We start from the raw sequence: 19,119 nt of genomic DNA on the forward strand, positions 1-19,119 counted from the left end.
CTTGTACTGGTGTATTTACAGTCTGGGTGGTTGTTGAACTATCTTAATCCCCCTTCCAGTTTTCCCAGCCTCTTCACCCCACAGAAGACGTCTGTCTCCAGTGTCAGCTGCCAAGTTCCACAGGCCAGTGGAATGGGACTTCAGTGGGCAGAGTCATTATCATACACATCTTAAATGTAAAGGAGAAACGAAAAGCTATTCAGAGACAGACAACACTGTTATAATTGTATGAAAGCCGATAACAATGTATGAGAACCCAATAAAACATTTGGAAAGAAAAGTTATTGATGACTTTGAAATTATGTCAATGTGAAATTAAAAGATAGTTAGTGGATAGTTATAAAAACAGATGTGCATGCAGTAGCAGACCTTGTGAACGTTCCACTCTGGTTTACAAATATAATACAAAGATTCATAATATGTTAATAATTAACCCAAAACAGCTCACCGTGAAAATGGTCAATGTCGTCATAAATGTCCCCTTCCCTATAAAGGAATGTTCGACTGATTAATGCGATGCTTGACATGCAGCATTTATTAAACAAGAGTTATATTCGCTGTGACAGTGGTTGACATTTTAGTGTGAAACTTACATCTGAAGAAGAAGCGATTTGGACACATAGCCATCTGTAGGAAATAAGAAACAACATTTAAAATAACACAGAGTGAAAAAGCCTCTCCATGATATTATGACGACACATTTACTTATTTGTGCATATTTTAAGCATCCTAACTTTTATTTTTATAATTTCATTATGTATTAATTGATGTATTTACTTTCTTGGACTACTTATTACTCAACACAATGAAGACCTTTTCTGATAATACAGAGTTATTTGGATTGGACCTCTCACATTAGGGACGGCGGATTCTGCCACCAGAGGGTGATGTTTTATTTTGCTTTTAATCACCAAACGGGGAAGTAGTGCGCCAAAATATTTTGAGAGAGGACAGACGTTCACATAGAAATACCTTTATGCAAAGTGTGCTGTGAATATTACGATTAGCCTTTACAACACAGTACCCGCTTGACCTTCAGACTCATTTTCCTAAACAGCTTACCATGTCAGTTTGCCTTGCACCCGTCAGAAAAAAAACCCAAACCTTAAAAGCTCACACGACCAGCATGATGACATTTTACAGAAAGTTGCTATCCGCAATTCTATCCCATCATAATGTAATTAATCGTCTGAGTGCAATGAAAACTCTGGAGACTATAGCAGGAAACCTGGCCGCTAATGAACAAGCACTGTTCATCACCTTGTGACTTTATGGTTATATTTTCACATTTGTCACATTCCATATGTGGGAAAAACTATTCCCCTGTGATGAAGGCCTTCAGCTTGATTTATTTTTTATTTATTATTATTATTTTTTTTTAAGAATATACATTAGAATTATGAAAATAAATTGGAATACATTTGCCAAACTGGTTGCGGCACAGGGCTCTCTTGTCCCCGCCGAGCTGGATGACGTCCAGGATCTCTCCCTGCGCCACTGGGAGGTCCTTCCCCCCCGGCCTCCTTATCACCCCGTTGGGGTCCACCATCATGGTGTGCAGCACCTTGACCGGTCCTTCCAACTGGGAGGAGGAGATTTTGGCTTTGGTTTATACATGGGGACATGCAACTATCACATCATTTGGATTCATATATATATATATATACACATATATATAGTAGATTGATCCATATAGCAAATGTAATATATCATAAATATATAGTAACATATGTGGGGGCGGTCTTCAACTAATGACCAGAGACACTGTCATTAGTTCTACTGTCCTCCATAACTATGTTGTGATGTTTAAATTAAGGTCAAAACAACGACCTTTGGGTTCTAGCAAAGGCACTGGGTTGATTTTGGATAGGTATTGGAGATCTTTACTGTACCTTAAACTTCTTTTTCAGCTCCCGCTCCACTGCTGGGTCCATGCTGAAACAAAAAAAAGAATGTACAATTCATTGGTTGGCATTCTCATCCATACAGATTTTCAGCTTCACTCAGAATTATTTCTAGTCCATAATTTCACACTCAAAAATTTCAAGTTCTTTTTTCAATTCAGTACATTTGGGAGGGATGCTTGTTACTCTAATGCAGATGTTTGATAGCTGTTATTAAGGAACTCGATAACATAGCTAGTTGTTAATGTACCTGATAACACAGATAGCTGTTAAGATAGCCAGTTGTTAATTTAGATTACATACAGATAATACAATTTTTTTTAATCAATAACTTATCATATGCAGTATGTAGTATATATGCAAACCCTAGTTTATAATAAACTCTCTTTTTCTATCGATAGTTGAATATAATATAAATACCAGATTTCAGGAGGTGGTGGCGGAAAATCCTCGTGCATTGTTTGAACATCATCATAATAATCTGGGAGAAAGAGAAAAAGAGAGAAAAGGAACCAATGGGTGACTTAAACTGAAAATGATATCAAAGTAATTTCTCTAACTTGTATTATTACTACTGTCATTGTTAGAATTATTATTGTTATTATTATTCTCCTTGGCATTTTTCAGGCTCAAAGTGTCAGGAACATGACAACTGACATGGTTGAGGTCTCGTTAGACGCCCCAGACCTTTCGTGGTTCAAGTTTCACCCATATCGATACATATACGGAGCATAAATGAGTGGACAAAACGATTCAATTTGACCGGAAGTAGCTGAATGTTCAAGTGTCACCGATAACGCAAGTTTTCAAAGAGTCCCGGTCGGGGTGTGGAAAGAGATGAGCTTTAGAGTGAGACGCTTTGTGACATCGTCATCCAATTCGTTATAAATGTGCAGGTTGCCGTTCCAAACGTCCATTTGTGTCGTGCGAGCTAGGTAGTGCAGACTCCATCGCTCTGTAGTGGTTACAAACTGCATGTGTGTGGGTGTATGTGTGTGTGTGTATCCTCGTACCTGGTAGACGTTGACGTTTTTTTTTTAGTTTTTTTTTTAGTTTTTTTTTAACTCTTATCTCTTTTGTGCTTCTTGCAAATGAAAGCATTCTGTTTGCATCTAACCCTGTGTTAAATGCGGTATTGTGTCCCTCTTTACTTTGCGGGATTCCATGATGCGTATTATGTACTCAGAACAAAACGGAAAACTAGTACCCCGAAAATTATAATTTATTACGAAAAAAGTGCAAAATGTAAGACGTACCTAACATGACGAAGATGGCGCCCGTGTATTGCTGCCTGCAGCTATATTTATGAGGGGTCCAGCACACAGGGCTACTATTATTATTTAAAGATGACTATTTTATACTGTACAGTGCCTCGGCAGCTTGTCTTTACCGAACCCGAAATACAACTGTTGCTTAAAAAAGGGTTTCAGAGTGACTTACCATCTCCCTGAGGTACACTGTGGTAAAAAGAAGATAGAGAACAACAATTCAGCCAACAACATAAAACCAAACACTACGAGGAAAGGGGTGACTGCAGCTACCTACACTCTTACAAAATAAGACTTTATACACTTTATTAATCCCCGGATGGAAATTCAGGCGTAAAGAGTGCAGTCGAGAAAGCGATAATATAATATAATTTCGAGAATAATACAATACAATAATACAAATAATAAAATCTGCACACTATCTATCTAAACCAGTGAACATGAAGTAGCCCGACGCTAACTAGTATCACAATGCAATCTAGTAGCACTACCCAAACTAGTGAGCCCAATATGGCAGGTGTCAGTATTGCGGCATGACTAATAACAACAGTGGTAACAGTAGTAAGTAATGTAAAGCGGTAAGTACGGACAACAATGTCCCTCACAGGGTCAGGGGCCCGGCTTGTGTGTGCAGGTGTAGGTGCTCTACCTGTCCGTGCAATGGGAGGGCACATCCAGACGTACCCTGGGCGGCAGGGGGTCTGGCAGCGGTGGGGGCAAAGGGTTGTCCAATCGTTGGGACTGGAGGGCTCGGCGTTTCACCTCCTCGTAGTCAATGTCCACGCACGTGTTGCTGATGTAGCCGTCTGCGAGGTGGGGGCAACAAGACGGAGAACAAGGCCGGTGTTGAGCTCATCACGTAGGCCTACGGGGCTTTGTCAATGTGTTCTAAGCGTATCACTGTTGAGGTTTTTTTTTTTCTTGTATATGGGCACTGTAGCGATAAAAAAAACACCAAACTGCAATAGTTATGATTAAAATAGTGAAGTATGGGAAAACTCTTTAATGTGTACGTGGACATCATGTTGACTGACACAATGTCCGTAAGATTTGTTCTATATCTCCATTACACTAGTGCATTTATATATATATAAAAAAACATAAGTAATGAATGAATGAATGAATGAATGAATGTTCATCTATAATAATATGCATTATTTCATAGATGTCTATTTATATAAATGAAAGTTAATGAAAATAACAACCCAAAAGAAAATACTCAATAGTTCAATGTGGTCCCTAAACCCCCATATCCTCTGGTGTGACACAATGTCGTTATATATAAACAGGCATTATCCTGAACAGCATTTTTTGATTGAAAGGACCCAATTTTATCAGGATGTGCAGATGGCATTTGAAAGGCACATGCTGTGAAAAGAGGGTAAGCTTTTTTAAATGTTTTATCCCTGAATTATCTTTGTTTTTTTTTCCACTTTACGAGCACTGTCACTGGAGGGGGCTCTTTTCCTCGTCCTTTGGGGTCGCAAAAATGTACTGACAAACACGGCATCGTCAAGATTTTCCTCCAAGTGCTCGTAATCCCTATTTAATTTAAGTTCAGTGCTTAGTGAGGTCGAATGGGGGAGTTTCCTGAATATAAAGAATCACCATTTCCATGGAAATACATTTGATTTGTTTTCTATTCCCCCCCCCCCCAAAAACTTTCATGTCACACCAGGGGACAAATTTGAGGTAGAGTAGAGATTCAACATTCATCACCAATACCACATATAGCTGGAAAAACAAAAAGCCCACATCCACTTTTCAATGGTTTTGACTCTTTGGCAACCATTTGACTTTCATGAAGCAGAAGAAAGAAAAAAAACAACAACCTAGGACCACCCCACTGTACGTCAGCTACCATATACCTGTACATGTGGTCAAGTATTTCACACTTTCATCTCTAAATCACTTCAATCCATCGGTCCATCCATCCATCCATCCATGTGTCCACAAGATTAGACAAGATAACAGTTTATTAATCCCTGGGGTGAAATTCAGGTAATCCATCCATCTCTCTATCTGTCTGTCCGTCTGTCCATCAGTCCATCCATCCATACGTCTGTCCTCCTATCCACCCATCTATTCACCGGCCCATCATTCCTTTCATCCCTCCTCCACATTCCATCTATCCCGCTATACAGCCATACTTCCTTCTGTCCATCCATTTGTCAGTCGAACCATCAGTCCGTCCATCCGCCCACAAGATAAGCCAAGACCAGATAACAGTTTATTGATCCTGGGGATCAGGTAATCCATCCATCTATCCATCCATGCGCCCTTCCATCATTCCGTCCATCCATTCATCTAAAATGTGTTGCCAAATCACTGTTAACAAGATACACTGAACACCAGTAGTGGTACTTTACACACAGATAATACTTCAGAACATTTGATTTGGTGCAGATTTCAAATTATTTTGCTTTTTTTCTCATGACAGAGAGAAGAAACGTCACATTCTTCCAATTGAACTCCACTGTGAGACTCACATTTGCCAGATAACGTGCGAGCCAGCCACTTGCCGCCTGGGTTGTTCTTTACCCGGATTATCTCCACGTTCTCCCCTTCCCTCACGCTGAGGTCCAGTTTCCTGCCCTGCCAGTCGTGCCGCACCCTGGCTGTGTGGATGACCTCCACCTCCCCCTCGAGCTTGAGGACAGGAGCAGAGGGCAGGGGCGAGGGTTAGCTGTCACGTAACTTCATGTCTGGTAGAACTGAATCACGTTCCTGTTCCGTGCGCTGTTGCATTTCCATTAACCGCCGAACACGGCGTCTGTATCTCCGTCCTAGTAACGGTGGTGTTTTCGTATTCGAAGGCAGCTCCGCCTGTTTGTTGAAGTCGCCGTGAATGCTTACCTGGAATTTTTTCCTCAGCTCGTTCTCTCTTTTCTGACGTTCTTTCTTCTCCTTCGGGTTTTCCTCCTGGTTTTTCTTTGTGGGCGACCGGGACTTGACTGGAACCTCGGGGCGGCTCACGTTCGGCTCATCCCTTCGGAACGACGGAGAAGACATCCCACTCAAAATGAAGCCGTCTAACGTATTTCCTCTTAGAATGAAGTACGTGTTATATTTTGGAAATGTCAGATTCAGCCTTGTGGGAAACTTCATGACTTTTTTTTTTTTTCCCTTCTATTCTTTTTAGCTTTTTTTTATATCCAGGGTATGAACGCTACAGCTCCTGGGGTACATTGCATGGTGCTTAAATATGAGTTAGGTAACCACTTCACTTACTCATTGATAGAGTCATACACTTCACTGTCGTCACTCGCCTGCAAAGAGAAGCACAGAAGGAGAGAATTCAGATTGAACACGGCCGATTACTGTCAAAGGTCTATTCGAACGATATGTAATCTTCAGTTTAGTCGTTGCTGCTGCTGATCATGCGATCAAAGCTGCGTCCTCACCCAGGTGGTGTGCTGTGAACCCTTCTCAGCCCAGGAGTCTATGGATCAGTGAGAAAGAGGCAAAAAACAAACAACGAAAGAAAAAAAAAGAAGCCGAATGATGAAGTTTCAATCCAGAACGGTGTATGTATTAAATGTCACAACTTTCAATACACACGTAGTGGTTTTAGTTACACATTGAAAGAATAGTGTGACATACCTCTCTGGTCCGTGCTCCCGATATCATCGTACGTATCTTCATTTTCTTCCCTGTGACTGTGGAACACACATTTATCATTATTTAGCAATATTTCACCAAAATGTTACATATAAGCCATATTCTTACTGATAATGTGAAATAAATAAGTTAAAGAAAAAAATGCTTTGAGCCATAGTTATTTTTAAACGCTGTGTACTAACTCGGCGCTAAGCTGCGGTGTCGGGGTGGGTTTGGGGGGAGGTCGCGGCACCCCAGGAGGGAGGACTGATCCGGGCAAAGACATTTTTCTGCCTCCAAAACCTTGAGACCCTGGGAAAAGTTAAAAAAAAACAACGCACATTGCTCTATCTGTTCCTTTACAGTTATGAATGGGCTCCAAACCTTTACCCAGATCAGGGGTTCAAGAAAGACCCCTAAATCGAATCTGATAAAAGTCGAACACAAAACGAAAAATATATTTTTGTTGTTGATGCCTGATTTTCTGCTATTTACTGTACATAGTGGAGAGAGGATGATTTGAGGGCATACAATATAGATGAAGAGCATGAAGACATGGATTATGTTACAATTTATATTAAATCTTCAGCCAATATTTGAAGATTAGGAGACGTTTTGTCTCAATTTGCTCAAGGCCCAAGATGTCTGGTGACCCCCTGTACGGGTCTGGAATCTCAGATTGGGAATCAATGACTTAGATCTTATTAGTCATAGTCATAATGATGCATTTGTATTTGCAATATCATTAAATATGGATGTAAGAAACACTGGATGATAGATTCCAAATCGTGGAATTTCTGTAACATTCAGTGTTTTACCAATGGCATCACTCCGTTCATGTGACCAATGCAGTGGACATAATGTTGTTTGTTTGATTGGGTTATTGTGTAAATATAGTTACAATTCATGTTTGACAGAGAATGGGATGAAGTACGTATATCAGGGACCATCATTAAATTCGAAATACCCGTTTCTGTGTATAGTAGATTAGAATGAAATAATTAGAATCTCATGTGTCATCTTTCTAAACTATGATACACATTTAACATTCATCTTGTCAAATATATTACTGTGATGCATCATAATCCTTTGATGAAGCATTTGAAATTCCTTAATCAAGTCGCCACAGAAAACAACGATTTAAGGTGCAGGAACTGTAATTCCAATAAATCCCAAACACAAAGGCCAACAACACACAGTTCCACCTAATTTCAGGCTTACCGTCATTCTCCTTCAGGCCTGGGTGTGCCGGTGAAGGCTGTGGTGCTTTAGGGCTCCTCAGATATGGCTTCAGGTTGATATTTGGTGGACGTTTGGGCTTCATGGGCAGGGGCCCTTCAGGGGGAAGAGGCCTCCTCAGAGGAGTGGCCTCTGCTATGCTCCTCCGGCCGGGCGGCTGTCGGACCGCACCCGGCGAGGGAGCGCTGGGGGGGAGCTGGAGGCTCTGCGGCCTCTGTTGCACCAGCATCATGTTCTGCAGCAGCTGCCCTGTCAGCCGGATTTGACCAGAATCTAACGCCTGAGAAGATGTGTCACTGACAGGCGACTGAGCCGTTCGAGGAAACCTCTCCGGGGGCAGCTGGGATCGAGGGGGAGAGTATCCCCTTTGCTCTGCCATAGGCGACCTAGGGAACCTTACCGGGCTTTGGCCGGGAAGTTTGGGAGTGACCATGGGCAACATTTTGTTTCGTAGACGTCCGTTTTCTGTAACGCCGGGCCTTGATAGGCCTCCTCTGGCAAATCCTGGGGCAGGGTGGTTGTGGGGTCCGTTGTCACGGGCGATCTCCTCCCCGGCGTGTGCCTTGGCACTGAATTTGGCCATCAGAGCCTTGACGTCTAAGCTCTCCTCCTGATGACAACATAGGGTTAGGATGAAAGTCAACCACTACTGTTCTGTTTCATGATGAGGAAGTGAGCAATACAGCACAGAGCAATGCACACGCACACGCACGCACTCGCGCACGCGCGCACACACACACGTGTCTTTGCAGGGGGAGAATGTGCATTGCAACAGTGTTTCCTGTGTGTTTTTGGTCATTGCAGGATCTGAATAACTATAACCTAAATACACTGATAAAAAAAACCATAACAATATCAATATCAACAATATCACAATAGAGCTCCATCAGCCTTTAATTTCAATAGACTCAGTATATTTCAAAGACATGTGTACCAATAGCAATAAACAAATTAATTGAATTTGAATGTGAAAGGCTTAGAAAAGAACCCCTGGAAAGCATAAAACTAAATTTATTTTCATTATTTGGGGTTGTTTTAGAACCTCATTTTTCAAGCCTGTGAGAGTGTGATTTAACAAGACGAGTGATGTCCTGACACCAGTAAAACCTTAGTGAGAGTAGGAAGTGGGACCCAACCACACTTTTATGCACCCAAACGAGGGCTTTGCACCGATTGCCGTGGCAACAACCCCCACTCTCACCACCGGGCCAATGGGCTGCATGCTCTGCTCAAGATACCTCTCCTCCTGTCATAAGGTGCAACAAAAACGAAGAAGGCCAACAGGTCTGTGCACCACAACAGACAGTCTTCTGATTCCTACTTGAGATAAAACTGGGTCTCCTGCAGATTTTCACATTTGATACGCCATACCGCAGCTGGCAAATGCGCCCAACACGCCGCACACGGTTCCACAAAAACAACTTTTCTTCTCTTTGTGCCTCAGTTCCCATCCATGTTACATGATCTTACCAACTTCTAAGCAACTTCTTTTTTTTTTCCCACACAAATATCAAGAAGTGAAAGGCATGTATATGTTGAGTTAATATTTTTTGATTATACAATTGTTAATGATATTATCAGGTAAATAATGATCAGTTTGAATCAGGTGATACAACAGCAATCCCCCACGAAAAAAAACCAAACAAATGTTCTTTATTCTTTTCTTTTTCCTTTTTCTAATGTTTTTTTTGACAGCTATTACACTATTACACTAATACAACACTTTTCTCCCCTTAAAGTATTTTTGTATTTGTAGTATTTAAACTTTGAGTGGTGAAACACGGACTCACAGTAGCAGCCCTGAGTGAGTAAATCATTAACTGGAGCCACAGTTCCTTGTTGGTGCAAACCTGGACTTTTTTTTTTTTTGTTGTTGTCGGAGAAGTTGAAACCACACCAAAATCATTTCTTCATCGGACTGGGGATTTACCTCTGACCATTTATAATCTTTCTTTTCACGTTAAATAGAACTGTAAGTGAACATTACCCTCATCATTAAGATGATGCAGAAACAAATAAAGCTCTGGGTGTTAGGTTTCAAGCGAAGTTATTCATAGATACTGTACATGAAGCCACCAAATTCAACCAGCTGAAAAGTACTTTTTTAAACACCATTTAGACAGTGTGAAAGAGAGAGAGAGAGAGAGAGAGAGAGAGAGAGAGAGAGAGAGAGAGAGAGAGAGTGGGAGAGAAAGGCTCAAGGTAGAATCAAGCAATTATGAAGGTTTTGACTTTGGAAGAGCATATCTTTTTTGGATTAATAGGTACTGTATTAATGTAATAATTTGGTAAATGCTGTTCTTCTTACCATGCTGGCCTCACAGAGTGTTATTATTACTCCCGAGCTGAGCAGACAGTGAAGCATTCCATGTTCTGCCTTTTGTTCTTTATTCCTCTAGAGAGCTGCACTGTTTGCCAACATGACCTGCATAACTGCAGCACTCACTGCAAATGAGGAAACGGTGTCAAACGTCTCTGGATGGCGGCAACAGAGGAGAGCGAACCGTGAGCGTGAAAGCGAGAAATAAACATCACCTGCCAATCCAGACGAAACAAAACAATTCAACAAAACCAAAGCAAGGTGAAGGCGCGGCTCATCTGGAGGTGAATGAGGGGTCAGGGCTTTCGGGAAACAGAAGCGCCAGATGCACGTGTGGAAAAACCACTTATTACGATGTCATCGGTGTTACTATGGCATTGCATCACCGGGTGAAGTTCAAAGCAAAGGAATTATTATTTTTTTTATCATTTTATTCTATTTTTAAATAATAATACAAAAGTATTATGAACAAGAATAATTCAATTTTGAAATATAGCTTTTGTAATTAAATTTAAAAAAAATTATACTCATTCCTGATTTTAATTGTAAAATGTATTGATTTGACCATTTACTTCATTTACTGAATAGTTTACTGCCTCAAATTAAAACTTTCTAAATGGAGTGAATTTTTCTTTGTTTTGGATGCGGAAAAATAACTGTTGCTAAATTATGTTAAGGGTTGAGGATAATAATATAGACTTGAAAGAGAAATGTATGCATGACTTCAGTTAATTTAAACTTAATTTAGATTTCAGTAATTTTAGGATATGAAACATTACATTTTTTTGGCCAGAAACACAAAGCTTTAATCCAAAGTAATTGACATAAAAATTATGAGAGTAACACCAGTGTTCCTGAGATTTATCAAACTTTTATCAAACAATTTGTGCATTTCACAGCAGGGAGGGTTGGTGTGGAGTGGTGGGGGACACTGTGGGGGACACTGTGGGGGGCTGCTGTGGCCCTGGTGCTCCAGCTGGGGCGTACATGTGGTTTCCTGCATTGAGATACACCCCGGGCAGATGGTTCAGACCGTAGGACTGGATCTGGCCTCCCGTGGGTCCCCACGCCGTCAGCCCCCCTGGCTGTTGGGGCCAAGGGGCCGGCCCGACCCACTGGCCGGTGGGTGCTGGGGACAGGCTGGAGAGGCCCTGGAGAGGCCCTGTCAGGCTCCAAGGTGTGGTGCCGGTGGGAGATGAGTAGGGAGTGCCCCCTGCTGGTGGTGCAGGGTAGTTGGAGAGGATCTGGGCAACTGAGAGGGTTTGCTGTGGCGATCCTGGATAGAAATTAGAAGATAATGACCTTAAATGCAGGGGAAAGGAAAGACATTTAAAAATCAATTATGTTTCTCTGGCTCCTGTGTGCTTCTCAATGCGTATCTTTTCTTCTCCCTGGCAAGGGCAGGCAGGGCAGCTCACTCTCCAGAGATACTGTGAAAAATGCATCTTGAAACATGGGAATCCAGTGCATCTTGAGTGAGATGGAGATAAACCGTGAGACAGTTTCTTGTTGTTGTGATACCCTTTAAACGCTGTGCACATTCCCAAAACATCTATCTATCTCTTTGTCAAGGTTATAATGGCCGTAAACTATAACCCCAGTGTGTGGTTAAGTAAACATTCCGTAGATTTATGTCACGTAAGAGCTTGATCCAGAGTTGGTTCCGAGCCAACACGGTCTGGAGTTAATACAATCATGAGAAGAATATAAATCTAAATATAGGAAACAGGATGGAGGAAATCAAGCCATTTCTCAACTGTCCAGAATTATTTTGTAATAATTCACCACATAATATGAATGACAAGAGTGGCAGGCTATGCAAACAGATATATATCAGGAATATACTGTATCATAAAGCACTTGACCTGAAGCCCAGGATGGCTTTATTCCTAAAATAGAAGCAGGTTATAGTGAGTACAATAACTCTCAACCCTCTTGGCCGTTTGGAATCCACTGAAGAACGTGTCTGGTGGAATTGGATGCTCTAGCTGTTTACTCACCAGGTTGACTGCCGCCTGGGTGTTGGCTGCTCTTCATGGGCTCTTGCAGTTGGACAGAAAATATCTCCATCAACTCATCATTGGACGACACCTAAATAGGAGCAGGGGGAAAAGCAAAGCCTGTGATCTCCCGATTTACAGAGTGAAGCAACGGAATAAGCCTCAATTTCTGCATCACCTACAGGTACGACACTGGGGAGGTGAAAGGTCGGATTGAAAGCAGGTGTAAAACATCTCCCTGAATCCAGCGAAAAATATGATTAAATTAAAAGAAACAGAGGAAAATTAATGTTTTTCTTTTCAGTTAAGAGAGAAGTTTTAACTTTTCGAGAGACGTGATGATCATGTTATGAAAATAACAGATGACATGGACTATTTTATAATGACATTTCTTTAAAATTAGTTCAGTTTTTATTACCATTTTTTTGGGCAGTATTGCTGTTTCTGGGGGGGGGGGGGGGGGTGTTCTGAAGGGATATGTATCTCTACTGCAATTAGAAGTGACCTAAAAGTGTGTGACAAGCCACGCTGCCTCTATTTGGAATGAAGCAGAGCCAGAGCCAGAACCAGAAAGCTCCAGGACAGCTAGGGTAAGAAGTGATACCAGTAGTGGCTAAGGTTAGGGGGCTGAGGCCATGTTTTGAGACTAACAGTGGCAGATGGCATCTACACCAGTACTGTTTGGGTGCAGTGACGTTCTCTTGTGATGTCCAAATATACCTCTCTTTGTTGTTCCGGTGAGGACTGTAGCCTTGGGTCGGACAAGTCCACATCGCCCGGGACCTTGAAGAAACAAATAGACAGAGTGACTGCGTAGATTCATAAACAGTATCAAACTATACCAATATATATTGTAAGTCGCATTGAATTAAAGCGTGTGCTAAATTCCATGATGTCATGTAATATAACTATGGGGTAATTGAGAAGAAAATAAGAGAGAACTTGTTGCTTAGACAATATTTGACTTTACTTTCTGAATCATCTTATTCTAGAGATTACAAGTCTTCACTGGACTGAGCTGAACCTACTTCTTTATGTCTTTCTCTTTTCTTACCCTTGGCAGGAATTCAGAAGTCTCATCCAAGAGCAACAATGAACTGTTCTGGGAAAAGAAGAAGATGGGATGATTTTTCGGTTCATTGGGCATCATGAGTCTCTTGACATGAAAGCACAGGGAAATAGGTTCTTTTTACTTGTGTCTGTGTCTCCACGGGCTCCTGTGGTGGCTCCTGGTCTAGACGTTGGCAGACCTCCTTCATGTCATCCAGAACAGGATCTGCCTTTCAAACACTCAAAATTACAAAAAAGTTTTTCCCCAACAACAATATTTCACACACTTTTACACACCACTCCATACAGGTACTGCTCTCCGGTGGAATCCTCTGTTGTTATCCACTTAGAGTGTCAATGCCATGAGGTTGTTACAAATCACAGAATTCCATTCACCACCCCACTGCTTCATTAGTGCATTCTTACTGGGAATGGCGGACCCTGCCACCAATAATACAGACGGCATATACAGTAGAGCCACATATAGACACACACTGTATAATGTATAACAAATACACTGAATGGTCGTTTCTTATAAGATGGCATCTTTTTGAAAAGAAGGAAAAAGATCAAATATAGGATTTAAAAAAAAAAAATGTCTCCATCTGGTTCAAGAGCAGATCTGTGGTTGTTGAGGAGGAGGGAAAAGTATTTCTAAGTTATTTACTCCCAGATTACCCAAGTATTCGAAAAGTCAACCCCTCTCACCACAATCCACAATCTAGTTTCTCCAACATAAGGTGTTGTGTTAAACTCAAATAATATGAACAATAACATTGGTACCAAGGTGGCTAATAAAAATATTTATTTATTATTATAAATTCTAGCTGTTTTTGTCATTTCTTTCTTTCTTTCTTTCTTTCTTTCTTTCTTTCTTTCTTTCTTTCTTTCTTTCTTTCTTTCTTTCTTTCTTTCTTTCTTTCGTTGTCAAGTCATAGTCATAATTGTTTATCATTGTCAGTAAACCAAAGATGAGTGTCCAGTTACCAGGTTGCTGGTCTTGATGTAGAACAGGGTGAAGGCGTCTTGCTGCTGGTAGACGTAGGCCAGAGCTCTGGGGTCCGTCTCATCCTTCCTCAGGGAACTGATCCTGCTGCTCTCATGTTCATACACTGTGACCTGCGAAAATACACGTTGAATTGTAACATGTCTAGTGCACAATCTCATCGGAAGAGAATCTCATAATGAGTTGGGATTTACATTGTCTCGCTCAGGGAAACTTCAGAGGGTTCCGTTTTATTCGCCAGGTACATTTACATATACAAGGAATTTCTTCTGGTGAAGGTTTGGCGTGTTTCACTACAGACCATTAGCATTTTAAAATAAAACAGCTTAACAGTCCGGAAAAATTGAGAATAAAAAATAATTACAAGATAAAATAGAATAAAAAAATAAACAAACTAAAAAGTGAATAAAAAATAAAAAAAGTTGAGTAGAATAACAATTTTAAAAGAATAAATAGAAAATACATATAATAAACCAATTATTACATTTCAATAGCACAATTTACTTTAGCTAGATATTTAATGTGTGTTTTATTTCAATTGCAGTTACATGAATAAAAACAGATACATAATTAAACACCAAAGTTGCTTTGAGGGAAAAAACCCAATTGATTTAATGCAAACACCAAGAAAATGACTTATGGGCCTTTTTCCAGGATTAAATGTATAATTTTCTGGGTGTGAGCAGACCAGGCATCTTTCAAGTAGTGAGGAAGACCAATAGGAATACCCATTTCCACTCTGTTAGACTCAATATATTATTAGTCATGCTCAAATTGTTATTTGTAGAACTACTTTTCAAAGTAAAAGTACTTTTATTTCAGTATAATTTTGGAGTGCGCTGGATTTTTAGATATTCAATATCCACATGTCCCCACTTGAGCACATATTTATCACACATTGATTTAATGCATAGATAGAATTAATGGATCCCACTAAACTTTCTAATATTTGATAGTGACAAGACTGAAATAATCATGTTTGGCAATAAGGAAAACAGACTAAATCAAATTTCACATGACTTTCCTGGATCACCTATCTGAAATCCCCTTCCATGGAACCAATTATTGCCCATTTAAGTTGTTATACAACTCACCCCATTCCTCTCATCAACTATCTTCAGTCCACTGCTGGAGATCTTGAGCCAAACTCTCTGCTTGTGCTTTCCATGGTTCCGAGACGCTATCTCCAGGCCCTTCGAGAGCAAGCCCCCCCCCCCCCCCCCCCCCTTCCATGGAACCAATTATTGCCCATTTTAGTTGTTATACAACTCACCCCATTCCTCTCATCAACTATCTTCAGTCCACTGCTGGAGATCTTGAGCCAAACCCTCTGCTTGTGCTTTCCATGGCTCCGAGACGCTATCTCCAGGCCCTTAGAGAGCAAGCCCCCCGCCACACACACACACACACACACACACACACACACACACACACACACACACACACACACACACACACACACACTCACACACACAGAGAACGGGGCTTATACTAGATCTCTGGTGGTCTAAGGTCAAGGGAAACGCTGGACTTGGCGTTGATCCAGAACACCAAATCTTATTCATAGCTGGGTTTACATGTGATCTTTGGTTGATTTGCACTCTGGGATATCGTCCAGTGCAGACGTAGTGGGACGGTACATCAATAGGCTTTAAAACTCCAGTACAAAGATACAATACCCAAGAAATAACAACAATTTAATTATAGCAAAAAAAAAAAAAAAAGGAAAACCCCTTTTTCCTCATCCTCATGCAGGGAAAGGATCATTTTAGTTAATGATTCGTAAGCACATTAAGGGATATCAGATGTTTTCTTTCCCATTTATTCATTTTCATGATAAGAATGTCGTTAGCACTGAGGAGAGGTTTTGTTTTGTCAGGGTGGTTTTGTGTACAACTCTTTCCCCATGGGGTACCTTGAGTTTCATCATGGAGTCCAAGCACATTTTGTCTCCCTGGGCCTGTGGGACTCGGTCCATCCCGATCAGTTTGGCCTTGTAGCGAACTCCCTCACCTTGGAAACGTGCAGCTGGTTCAGTCAGCGTTCTGGCTGCTGTGGCCCCTGGGAACATGAGCAGAAGGCTGTCAGGGTGTGGACTAAACCAGAATAACTGTAGAATAATGTGTGCGTACGTGCGCATGTGTGTGTGTGTGTGTGTGTGTGTGTGTGTGTGTGTGTGTGTGTGTGTGTGTGTGTGTGTGTGTGTGTGTGTGTGTGTGTGTGTGTGTGTGATGAGTCACCCCACACGTGCACGGGATTGTTCCGCAATTAACGCCGGTGGTGTATGAAGTAAGTAGAGTCACCATCATAATGTCTCCAGGAAGCAGAAAGAAACTTCACAGCTAGACATGAAACCTGTAGCTACAAGAACACTCCAAGCCCAGAGCACGGCAGCCACAGAAGAACCCTGAACCGGCAGAGAAGCCCAAATGGGCGCAATTTGTGTTTATGAGTGTGTCTATGTGTTGTGTGCAATTGAGTGTGATTTCAATATGCCATATATGATTATTTTCCATAAACATGGGCCGCTGTGTGAGTGTAATGTCACTGTGTCTGTTCACGTATTTGCACGAACGCGAGCGTGCTGGTGATTGGGTGCGTGCGGCGGAGCAGATTGCAGAGTAAGCATCTGTTTGATGTTCCAAAACCTCCTGATTCCCCTCACCTTGGTCAATGTTTTATCACGCTGCCTGGAACTGAGCGTGTTAACGAGGAAATTGTCAGCGTAAGAGGTGTGTGCGTACCACGGTGACAAAGGTTGGTGTTTTCTTAACAGCATCGCTGGAGTTCAATAACATTTCAGTGGCCTTCATCTGCTGATTTGCAGCTTGTTAGTAGTGATAGATACATATATGTGCTCTCAACTAAATGCACTGATGTTGAAAATGATCCATTATTTTTAATAGTGCGCTGACAAATCTCCTTGTAGAGTTGTCCAAAACATTTCTTTAAACAGAATACACTTCCTGCAAACGAGCCAAAGCCAGCGTACTGATTTACCGTGACAAGCAGTCTGTGTTTGTATCCTCAATGGGGGGTTTCATCCTTGAAGATTTGTTTTTGATTTGTGATGACACGGTTATTTTGACCTTTTTTCCTCTAACAGGTTTGTATCTTAATGCTTTATGATGAATCTCGCTTACTATGCTAAATACAGGAGCCAAAAGGACTCCAAGGACCTTACGTGAGTTTGATTTGACAGTTATTTTGCTTTGTCTCGACGTGATGGCCTTAGAGGTGGATTTCAAACTTTTTCTAAAGTCATCAAATTCTTGTAAAATGAATCATTGGTCCAGTCGGTTAACGGTTAACCCATCAGCGTAGGTAAATGAGATTATAGGAGATGTACTTTTTAACAGCCTCCTTGACTATCTGTCATGCTGTTCTCAAAACAGCTGTCATCGAACGTCCCGTGATCTGAGCTCCAATGCAGATCACATCTATAGTATAAACAGATAGCCATCAACTTCAAAAGAGTGCTTACAAGGCTGGAAATGTTCCTTAACGGTTGAGAGGGCCTGAGAATGGAAACGTGGACATCGACACTCACTGCCGGTAAAAAAGGACAGAGTGAATTGTCCCCCTGAAACTAGAATAAACAGTCTGGAAATGAAAAAGGTGCATTCTGGGACCACCCGACAACCCAGCGGAAAGTCAGTGTGCGACAATTAGGAGCTGCACATTCTGCTCCGTGACACTGGGCAGACTTATGTGGAGAACGACTTCTTTGGCTTGCACCATTGTGCAAGTGTTTTCATGAGGTCAAACTAGAGGAAGGTACCACAAGCCTCAGTTCATTTCACAAGGACGTTTCTTACAAGTTCAAGTGATTATTTGTCACATACATATACATACGGTCATACATACCGTATATGCAATGAAATGTCATGACACGCACAAAAAGCTCTATGGGCTCTAAAATTACTAAAATGTGTGTAATCGACACGAGGCGACAAAGGGCGGCACCACAATTGCGATTCTAGGTTCTATAATGATATAATAGAATAAATAGTCTGTGTTGTATTAAATATACAGTACATTCAAATCTTCCTAAATGAAACTTACCTGTATTAGATAAAAGTATGAATGATGATTGAACGAGGACCGATTGTGTCGTTTATAAAGAACGGTCGATGACATGGTTCACAAAAATACCCAGAAATAGCATGTTGTGAACACCAGCGGGGTGCAAAGTGCTGTGGACACCACCTCTTCATACGGAAAGGCTCAAACAGCTCCATTTAAAGTCAATGTCTGTGCAGCACCTTACCTCTCTTGCTGGAGGGCAGCCAGGTCCTGATGGGTGCCTGGCCTGTGACAGGACAGCTACCAGCTGGGCCTGCCGCCTCCTGGTCTGTCTCCATCGCTGTGTTGTTGCCTAACACAGCCTGTTTAGACATACCGAGAGGGGTAGCGACTCACAGCCATTCTCTCAAGAAAAGTCCAGTTAACCATCCAGATAACGCTGTCGCTTGCAATGTGGCGTTCTGAGTCAAGTTGATATTTTCTGAGGAGACGACGGCACTAAACGACTGTGATTATTACTCACTCTGCATTGGATTCCTAACGAAAATGAACTGTGTGACATTATGGAAATGAGATCCTGAATTGTGCGGATATTTTGTGGGATAAATTTTCATGCGTTCAATAAGTAATTCTTTGCGGTGTAAGACGGAGGCTTCCGTGAATCTCACCTGCTTGGAACGTCGCTCAGATTTTCTGGCCACTACAA

The 19,119-nt window shown here is 41.4% G+C and overlaps 2 protein-coding genes across 2 annotated transcripts; both read right to left on the reverse strand.

The window, feature by feature from the left end:
* Positions 1-39: 39 nt before the first annotated feature.
* On the reverse strand, positions 40-8,594 carry LOC307227952 (uncharacterized protein; the record flags this gene model as incomplete). The annotated part of the gene is made up of 15 exons (XM_079997399.1): positions 40-169; positions 449-486; positions 594-627; positions 1,420-1,582; positions 1,893-1,935; positions 2,325-2,385; positions 3,345-3,361; positions 3,822-3,978; positions 5,662-5,821; positions 6,029-6,161; positions 6,404-6,441; positions 6,577-6,614; positions 6,776-6,831; positions 6,976-7,084; positions 7,994-8,594. The coding sequence occupies 15 exons, from the start codon at positions 8,592-8,594 to the stop codon at positions 141-143; spliced, it is 1,677 nt and encodes a 558-aa protein (XP_079853525.1). The 3' UTR covers positions 40-140.
* Positions 8,595-11,224: 2,630 nt separating this feature from the next.
* Positions 11,225-18,751, reverse strand: LOC307227961 (uncharacterized protein; the record flags this gene model as incomplete). The annotated part of the gene is made up of 9 exons (XM_079997409.1): positions 11,225-11,607; positions 12,332-12,422; positions 13,052-13,114; positions 13,386-13,433; positions 13,525-13,611; positions 14,369-14,500; positions 15,482-15,613; positions 16,303-16,448; positions 18,658-18,751. 9 exons carry the CDS (start codon positions 18,749-18,751, stop codon positions 11,225-11,227), a joined length of 1,176 nt encoding a protein of 391 aa, XP_079853535.1.
* Between the last annotated feature and the right edge of the window lie 368 nt (positions 18,752-19,119).

The sequence above is a fragment of the Zeus faber genome (assembly GCF_960531495.2).
Source record: "Zeus faber genome assembly, chromosome: 1".
NCBI lineage: Eukaryota > Metazoa > Chordata > Actinopteri > Zeiformes > Zeidae > Zeus > Zeus faber.